The sequence below is a fragment of the Haliotis asinina genome, chromosome 11 (assembly GCF_037392515.1).
Source record: "Haliotis asinina isolate JCU_RB_2024 chromosome 11, JCU_Hal_asi_v2, whole genome shotgun sequence".
Lineage (NCBI taxonomy): Eukaryota > Metazoa > Mollusca > Gastropoda > Lepetellida > Haliotidae > Haliotis > Haliotis asinina.
This window is the reverse complement of record NC_090290.1, coordinates 45961717-45972169: the sequence shown is the minus strand read 5'-3', so window position 1 is coordinate 45972169 and position 10453 is coordinate 45961717. Positions and strand designations below refer to the sequence as shown.

General features: G+C 37.2%; 1 protein-coding gene across 1 annotated transcript; it reads right to left on the bottom strand.

Annotated features, from left to right (window-relative positions):
- Positions 1–1235: 1235 nt before the first annotated feature.
- On the bottom strand, positions 1236–2760 carry LOC137255472 (uncharacterized). Its single transcript, XM_067792908.1, has 3 exons — positions 2679–2760; positions 1926–2087; positions 1236–1321 (listed from the first exon to the last, which is right to left on the bottom strand). The coding sequence occupies exons 1-3, from the start codon at positions 2758–2760 to the stop codon at positions 1236–1238; spliced, it is 330 nt and encodes a 109-aa protein (XP_067649009.1).
- Positions 2761–10453: the final 7693 nt, after the last annotated feature.

Below are 10453 nucleotides of genomic sequence, written 5' to 3'. Positions count from 1 at the left end.
TGTTACAGCTATTTTCATGTGCAAACAAAGCTCTCTGCGAATCTCAAATATCTGTGAACAGTATATTAGCAGATCAGATACTAAACGAACGAACTCATATACTTGATTGAGAAAATAAATTTCTCTCTTCTGGCCTAGGACTGTGTGTGATAAACAGTCGCGGTCGGAAATCCTTTATACTAGTCAGTATTTGTGCTCAAAGTGATTTTCCCTTCAAGGATGTTTTTAACAGCTCGCTTGATACCAATTTTGTTCTGCCTTTACTTCCTCCAATAAAGTACACTGCAGCTGTGATGCATGTTATTATTACATATAAATAACTTTTCAGACACCAGTGTGATAATGTTCGTTCTCTATGTGTTTTCAACTATGGTTAGATGTGTAAGTGTCTTATAAATGTTTATGTTTTCATGCCATATGTTCTATTTATGTATCGCAGTGCTAATCAGTTGTGCAATACAAATTTCTCGTGGGATGTTATAATCTTGTCTTATCTTATGTTATAAGTATGTTTGTACTAAATTGCTTCTTGTAAATGTTGATGGGTTGTTTGTGGGGGGTTGAACACCTCCAAACTCAAGACTCAATTAATCTGTCTCTCTGGACCAGATGATCCAGTGACAGATGTTGGCTTCGATGACTCTTCAACGAAATCTGCCAGCGTAGCCAAAGAATTCTGTTTGTCGACTCGACTCTAGATAACTTCTGCACTCTGACTGCATTCACTTGATGAAGGAGGAAGAATTGGTTCTGAAACGTCTGTGACAGCCAACATTGGTTGTTAAAGACAAGCTCTAAGCTGGACCTTAATGGGTTTATTTAATCAATTACGTCATTTTTTTACGTGAAATGTTTTCAAAATGTGGGAGTGGTTGGTGTAGGTAGAGCAAATGAATGGAACATTCCAAGCTTTACTGTCATCTAGCGTTTCTTAACATGATGATATACTGGAGTCAACAGACGAATAAATAATAATACCGACAATGAGTGAATTGCTTTATTTGTAACCTCCACACGTGCATGACTTAAACAATACATGAAAGCGATAATAAACGATACATATACCTGAGGATAAAGGATACATGCATACACGATGCAGCATGTGCATGAGAATGTACAATACTAGCTAACTGTATTACACAACAAACAATAAACATAGGACCTCCTTCTGTGCATGTAACTGACGGCGCCATACATACTCAAGGCACAAGAGTGGATGTTCTATCAATACTTTCTCAAAAGAGGTCGAAGTCAAACAATTCTTCAAAAAGAAACAATGAATAAGGATCCTGGAAGATGTTCTGTTGAGGTGGTTGATAATCTGAAAAGGAAATCGGACATATTAATTCATGTTTTGCCTTGAATGTCAGGCATAGTTTCAACAGGGGGATGAATAATGTCTCCACAAGCGATAACTGTTTAAACTGATGGTCTTATAGTTCTCCTTACTTTCATTAACCAAACATTCCAACTATCTAGAGCAGAGATCCAGAGCAAAATAGCTATAAAAGATATCTTATATAAGGTCTCCGGTCCATAGATACAGTATTATAATGACAAAAACAAATAGCAAATAGTTGAAAGTATCCATCTTAGGACGTGGCTTACATAATTCTTCTATTCCGTTTATGACAAATGCATTGAAGTGTTGGGTTATTAACTAAGAAACTAAGTTTTTATATCTGATGCTATAGTAGATCATGTCCCTATTTACAAAGTGGAAGTTACGTCCCTTCCATTTGCCAAAACGATTGTGGGTTCGACTCTCAGTTTCTAGGCTTGTCGGCACCATCTAACTCTGCTTTGGGGTTTCAGCAAAATTCATTACACTAAACTGACTCGCCGTTATTAAGTGTTCAGAATTGTAAAGCTGTGATATCAAGCTTTTAACTTGATGACTCACATTAAGGGCATGAAATACTTACAGGAACAACTTCTATTCAGATGTGTACCCACGAAGGGTGGATAACACACGCAGTAGTATGATCCAATGGTGTTTACACATGCGCCGGTCGGGCCGTTCTGGCCGTACGCAGGGTTGTAGGCATAACCACAGATGTACGGGTTGAGGACACACTCGTTAATATCTACAATGAAACAAAACGGACAACTGTGAGTAAAAGCATGTTCATTTGCCTTAGAAAATGTTTATCCTTAAACATTAACCAGTACACGTACCCATAATGCTTACATGTGAGATGGCAATCGACTTAGTCGTTTGGCTTTGGGACGTAAATGTGTGACTGACGTCATGCCTCATGAATGTAAGAATTATGAAAGTTCGCAGTTATTACACGATATAAACCTTCAAGGTACAGGTTCTGTATTACCCTAGGATATTTAATGTTGGCGTGTGAGGTAATACAAAGTTTGTCTTACCATTTAGTTGATATTATTATTTTTAGCATCGTCCCTAGTATGGTAATATACCTTCAGTTGTTGGTGATGTATAGCCCGTGTTTTATATTTTTTGTTCAAAAAGTGCTGTTAGTTTTATTACCTCTCTCTTTCACACACACATGCACACACATACACTGTTATTTATAGGGGTACTGAGATGGTCTTGCATGTGGTTAAATAATTTCAGGATTGTCTGTGATTTTGCATATTATACTCATCACTCACGAGGACGATCTATGTGAAGCTACACCTTCTCCTACTTGATGTTGTATACTTACCTTGAGCATGGGTGTGTGGTAGATGGATCACAACAACAATGACGAGGACAGCAATCACCAACGGGGTTGTGTAGATCTGCATTGTGCAAGGTATGGCAATGAATACTGCAAGGTAGATCTACACAGGTCTTATATAGCATGCATTCTCTACCTTGAGGGACGCAGACAACTTGAACTTTGATACAACAAAGAAACAAATAAATCAGTCTCTAAGGTCAATGCTGTAGCTTCTGAAATATATAAATACACACATATTCTAAACAGGTGATACCGGAGTGTAAAAACGGTTTATGGGATTATGGCGTATGATGATGGTGGTTTGATGTTTTTGTGCCTGAGGAAGAAGCCGGCAAAAAAATAAACGTACGATCTCTGACCACATACTTGCGAGGCACGGCAAACAATCGCCCGTGGCTGATTAGGCCGGACATTTCCAGCATGGCTTTGTGTAATTAGTGACAAAAATATTCTTGGAATCTCCTCATTGTACACGTTGTCATTACATTAATCTCTAATCTATATGAACAGAGTTATTTGACGTATATTTCCCGTTCTACCAGGTCATATCACTGATTTGTGTAAACTTCGGTGCATACAAGAAAATAGACGTTTCTTGACAAATAAAAATAAACCTTATTACACTACGTGAACAAATATTGAAATGCATTTCGTTTTATCAGTCGAGAATATACTATCCAATTTCCTTTAAGTCTTTCGTCCACCATGAAATACGGTTGGCGATTTTGATGTTGATATTGATCTGTAGGTGATCATATGTAATCATATTTGGACCTATATGTATTTTAAATTTGTTACTCAAACTGCCAAATAAAGAAATAAAGTCATCAGTCAATTTGTAAACTGAATGAAATATTTAGGTATATAAATACTCACACTGGCCGTACCGTTTATACAATATGTAACAAATACATATACATGTAGTAAAGTGCGTTTGTTTTTTTTTCGATTTAACTTTATATTTCAATAATGAATTTTTGTGTCATTTAATCTAATAAGTACAGAAAATGTTAAAGGTGCCAATTTCAAGTACAATTTTTAATGGATAACAAGTTCTTAATAACTATATGATGCGAGTTTTCGGTGAATATTATACCGCTATCAAGTATAAGAGAAGCACTACAGGTTTTTATTCCCATTTCCAGTGTACACCCTCTCTGAGACCCTCTTCTTGACATTTCCAAATAATGCAATCTGATCTTTTCTGAAATATTACGGCACAATTTACATAGCATTTTGGATCCTCTCAAACTGTCTGAAGAGGGGTTTTTCTCAGCCGTTACTCTATTGCCGTACTATACACATGAGACTTAATTAAGCACTACCTGAAACTTAAGGCTATTTTAAAAGTTTTTATCACAAACGTTTTAGACCAAAATACTCGAGCAATGCACATGTAAAACATGTGCTTATCACAATGTCTCTGAAGCTGTGGGTCACTTATTCACACGATGGCACCAAACACATCTAGTATAAATAATAATATGATTAATTACATTTTTGTGCATTATAGTTTTGTCCACAGATGGTTGCTAATTGTATAGCATCCATGATGACTGTGTGTGAATCATGTGGGTCTTTGCTCGTTTAGCACAATGCTGAAAACTCACGACAATGACCTTAAACACAAAATAAGAAAGATGAGACTTTGACTTTAAGTTAAATTCTGACATGGCTCTTTGGTGAGATAAAGCCACTTCGGCCTAGCCTATAACGACCTTCTGAAGAAAGCCGAAACCACGACTAATGATGAAGGGAAGACCTTTGACAATACTGTCTCTTATATGGTCGGGTAACAAATCGCGGACAGAATTTGCTACAAGCAAGAAGGCCGAACCATAACGTGTACTCCTATTTTGTCTTGGTTACACTGAGTAATTTGGACCTGGTTCGGGGGCAATAGGATCTTAGAAGTATCTACAGGTTGTACCGCTTGACCTGAGCTACTGTACATATTCATGACCCGGGAGGTCAAATGGCACACGAAGGGCTGGTCGAGTTAATTTCATTGAATAGGGGAGCAGATAATGATGTTATTCTTGCTTTCGTGCTAAACATGCACATATGGATTCGTTACAGAACTTGTCCCGGAAACAGCTCTTCTGAATGAAACCCCAATCATTTCACAATTTAACTGAATTAACTGAATTGTAAGATATGTACTTTGTTAACTTCAAAGTCAGTTACTCGCAGAATTCAATTCAATGCTCCTCCTTCCCAAAGGCCCGAATAGGAAACATTAAGTCATCTGTAGCTAATTGTTTAAGGAAAGATAGGACATAGCTGACGATTTCTGACACTCAGATGTCAAACGGCGACATTGTCTCGGCTGTCCGAACATGTTGACAATCAGCTGACAAAGGCGTGCCAGTTCACAATAATAGAACCAGTTGTGACACGGTCACGCAACGCATTAGTATGTCAAGCTCTCTCTCTCTCTCTGAACAGTCATCAGTGTAGAAACATATATTGTAGAAGATGTTGAAACCGACACGTCTGTCACAAACGTTTAGCACGACGTTAACGACAGTGGCACGATACACACAATAGGTATCATGATAGTTACATGAAGTACAGAAAATCAGTCACTATTTATACATATAGAAATATGTATTAATGTTATATCTCTTTGCTGTTTTCAGATTTAATATCTTACTGATCTAGGGTCTAGTGACAATCAGTGTTAGATCCATATAGACATCGTTCGAGTTAAGAAGATCAAACAGAGATTACATTTTCAACACCCACATTCTCGTATTTGCTTTAACCTCACAACAAAACCATTTTGTTTGTTTGCTTATCGTTTGCACGCCGCACTCGGCAATACTCCAGTTATATGGCGGTGGTGTTTAGATAACAGACTATAGAGCAGACAATCCAGTGATCCAGAAAGTCCATGAACGTCGATATACCCTATTGGGATACGTCATGTTTCAAACAATTTAGCTATCCTCACTAATAACGAGAAAGTTCAAAACAACAATGCAAGGAACGAATGGCATGGTATTTCCGATTCTGAAGAGTCATACTGAAAAACAGTTTAATCATAATATAAATGTATCACAATATTTAATTGTATCTGTTACAATTAAATCTACAAAGCGCTTTTCATTTCCACGCGAAACTATCTTCCAAATGCTGAACGATTTGTTGATTTGGAGCAAAATCTAGAACATCCGTGAACAGTATATTAGGAGATCAGATACTAAATACAGCACTCATATACTTCATTGAGAAGATAAGTTTCTCTCTTCTGGCCTACGACTGTATGGGCCTGGATTGAAAACCAGTAGCGACCGGAAACTCGTCATGCCAACCAATATTTCTGTTCAAAGTTATTCTCCCTTCAAGGATGTTTTTAACAGCTCGCTTGATACCAATTTTGTTCTGCCTTTACTCACTCCAATAAAGTACACTACAGCTGGGATACATGTTATTACTACACATAAATAACGTTTCAGACGCCAGTGTGATAATGTTCGTTCTCTATGTGTTTTCAACTATGGTTAGATGTGTAAGCGGCTTATAAATGTTAATGATTTCATGCCATATATCGTAGTGCTAATCAGTTGTGCAATACACATTTCTCCTGGGATGTTATAATCTTGTCTTATCATAAATATGTTTGTACTAAATTGCTTCCTGTGAATGCATACGGGTTGTTTGTTGGTTGCTGAACACCCCAAAGTCAAGAAATACTTGACTGCTATGTAATTAATATGTCTGGACCAGATGATCCAGTATCTGATGTTGGCTACCATGATTTTCTTCAACGAAATCTGCGAGCGTGAGCAATGAATGCAGATTGTCGACTTTGGAAATCCACAATAACTTGGTGAGATCCAGTTTTCCAGGTATTACAAATGCAGCCTGAGTTAATTATATTGCCTTCTGGAAACACTTTCGTTTTTAGATAAATTCAGTCTGCACTCTGATTGCATCCACTTCATGAAGGAGCAAGAATTGGTTCTGAAACGTCTCTGACGGCAAACATTGCTTGTTAAAGACAAGCTGTAAACCGGATCTTAAAGGACTTAGGTACCCAAGTATGTCACTTCTCTTTCACGTAAGTTCTTTTAAAAATATAGGAGTGGTGGGTGTAGGTAAGGCAGGTGAATGGGACATTCCACGCTTTACTGTCATCTAGCGTTCCTTAACATGATGATATATTGGAGACGACGGACAAATACACATAATTCCGACTTCGAGTGAATTGCTTTATTTGTAACTCCACTGGTGCATAGACAAAAACAATACATGAACGCAACAATATAAACGATACATATAGCTGAGTATAAGGGATACACGCAAAACGGCATACACGATGCATGTACATGAGAATATACAACACTAGCCATCTGTATTACAAATGGCCTCCAAAAACCCACAAAAAACCGGAAAACTAACAAAAAAAACTGAAGACTTCATTCTGTGCATGTAACTGACGGTGTCATATATACTCAAGACACTAGAGTGGATGTTCTATCAATACTTTCTCAAAAGAGGTCGAAGTCAAACAATTCTTCAAAAAGAAACAATGAATAAGGATCCTGGAAGATGTTCTGTTGAGGTGGTTGATAATCTAAAAACGAAATCGGACATTTTAGTTCATGTTCTGCCTTGAATGTCAGCCATAGTCTCAACATGGGGATGAATAATGTCTCCACAAGCGTTAACTGTTTAAACTGATGGTATTATAGTTCTCCTTACTTTCATTAACCAAACATTCCAACTATCTAGAGCAGAGATCCAGAGCAAAATAGTTATAAAAGATATCTTATATAAGGCCCCCTGTCCATAGATACAGTATTATGATGACAAAAACAAATAGCGAATAGTTGAAAGTATCCATTTTAGGACGTGGTTTACATAATTCTCCTATTCCGTTTATGACAAATGCATTGAAGTGTTGAGTTATTAACTAAGAAACTAAGTTTTTATATCTGTTGCTATAGTAGATCATGTCCCTATTTACAAAGTGGACGTTAAGTCCCTTACATTTGCCAGAAACGATTGTGGGTTCAACTCTCAGTTTCTAGCCTTGTTCGCACCATATAACTACTCTGCTTTGGGGTTTCAGCAAAAGTCATTACACTAAACTGACTCGCCGTTATGAAGTGTTCAGAATTGTAAAACTGTGATGTCAAGCTTTTAACTTGATGACTCAAATTAAGGGCATGAAATACTTACAGGAACAACTTCTATTCAGATGTGTACCCACGAAGGGTGGATAACACACGCAGTAGTATGATCCAATGGTGTTTACACATGCACCGGTCGGGCCGTTCTGGCCATACGCAGGGTTGTAGGCATAACCACAGATGTACGGGTTGAGGACACACTCGTTAATATCTGCAATGAAACAAAACGGACACCTGTGAGTAAAATCATGTTCCTTTGCCTTAGAAAATGTTTATTCTTCAACATTAACCAGTACACGTACCCATAATGCTTACATGTGAGATGGCAATCGACTTAGTCGTTTGGCACTCGGACGTAAAGGTGTGCTCACGTCATGCCTCATGAATGTAAGAATTATGAAAGTTCGCAGTTATTACATGGTATAAACCTTCAAGGTACAGGTTCTGCATTAACCTAGGATGTCTAATGTTGCCTTGTAAGGTAATACAAGGTTTGTCTTCCCATTTAGTTGATATTATTATTGATAGTATCGTCCCTAGTATGGTAATATACCTTCAGTTGTTGGTGATGTATAGCCCGTGTTTTATATTTTATGTTCAAATAGTGCTGTTAGTTTTAACTTTCTACTCTAGTTTTAATTGTAACTGTAATATTCTCGTTCTTTTAACTATCAGTTGACGATAAGTTTAACAGCATACACATATTCCATTTCAATATGAAACATGATCTCGTCACGACATGGTTGTAATACGGACGATGTAACGTTAAATATTACCTTTATCTCTCTCTCTCTCTCTCTCTCTCTCTCTCTCTCTCTCACACACACACACACACACACATACACTATTACTTGTAGGAGTACTGAGATGGTCTTGTAGTTAAATAATTTTAGGATTCTCAGTGATATTGCGTATCATTCTCACTCACGAGGACGATCTATGTGAAGCTACACCTTCTCCAACTTCATGTTGTATACTTACCTTGAGCATGGGTGTGTGGTAGATGGATCACAACAACAATGACGAGGACAGCAATCATCAACGTGGTTGTGTAGATCTGCATTGTGCAAGGTATGGCAATGAATACTGCAAGGTAGATCTACACTGGTCTTATATAGCATACATTCTCTACCTTGAGGCACGCCGCCAAGTTGAACTTTGGTACAACAAAGAAACAAATAGATCAGTCTCTAAGGTCAATGTTATGGCTTCTCAAATATATAAATACACACGTATTCCAAACAAGTGACACGGGAATATAAATATGATTTATGGGATTATGGCGTATGATGATGCTGATTTGATGTTTTTGTGCCCGAGGAAGACGTCGGTAAAAAATACACGTACGATCTCTGACCACATACTTGCAAGGCACGGCAAACAATCACCCGTGGCTGATTAGGCCGGACATTTCGAGCACAGCTTTGTGTTGGTAATAATAAGCAGTCTTGGAACCTACTCATTGTAGAGATCGTCATTACTCTAAACAGAGTTACTTGATGCATACACCCTGTTATGTCTCGATGTTGTAACCACCAGGTAATCTGATTGTTTTGCATAAAACAATTATACTTTTCTTTAGACAAATAAAGCTAATCCTGATTACACTGCGTGAACAAGTATTGAAGCTGGTTTCATTTCATCAGTCTGGAAAATAATTTCAATTTCCTTTAAGTCTTTCGTCAACAATAAACTACAGTTGACAATTTTGATGTTGATGTTGTTGTCTAGGTGATGATATGTAATCATATTTGGAACTATATGTATTTTCGTAAAAAACTATTACTCAAACTGGCATGTAAAGACATCGAGTCATCAGTCAGTTTGTAAAGTGACTCAGAAATGTTTACGTTTGCTCTGAATATTTAACACCGACCATACCTTTTATACAATATGTAACAAATACATGCATGTTTTGTTTTTTCTTACATTGATAACTTAGTGATTTAACTTTATATTTCAATAATGAATTTTTGTGTCATCTAATATAATAAGTACAGAAAATGTTAAAGGTGCCAACTGATTGGCATTTTAGAAGTTGATGAGCAATAATAAAGTACAATTCTTAATGGGTAACAAGTTCTTAATAATTTTATTGCCGTACTATACACATGAGACTTAATTAAGCACCACCTGAAACTTAAGGCTATCTTAAAAGTTTTTATCACACACGTTTTAGACCAAAATGCCCGAGCAATGCACATGTAAAACATGTGCTTATCTCAGTGTCTCAAAAGCTGTGGGTCACTTACTCACACGATGGCACCAAACACATCTAGTATAAATAATAATATGATTAATTATATTTGTGTGCAGTATATACACTAGTTTTGTCCACAGATGATAGATAATTGTATAGCATCCATAATGACAGTGTGTGAATCATGTGGGCCTTTGCTCGTTTAGCACAATCCTGAAAACTTACGACAGTGGCCTTAAACACAAAAGAGGAAAGATGAGATTTTGACTTAAATTCTGACATGGCTCTCTGTTGAGATAAAGCCACTTCGGCCTTGCCTATAACGACCTTCTGAAGAAAGCCGAAACCAGGAATAATGATCAAGACAAGACCTTTGACAATAATGTCTTTTACATGGTCGGGTAACAAACCACGGG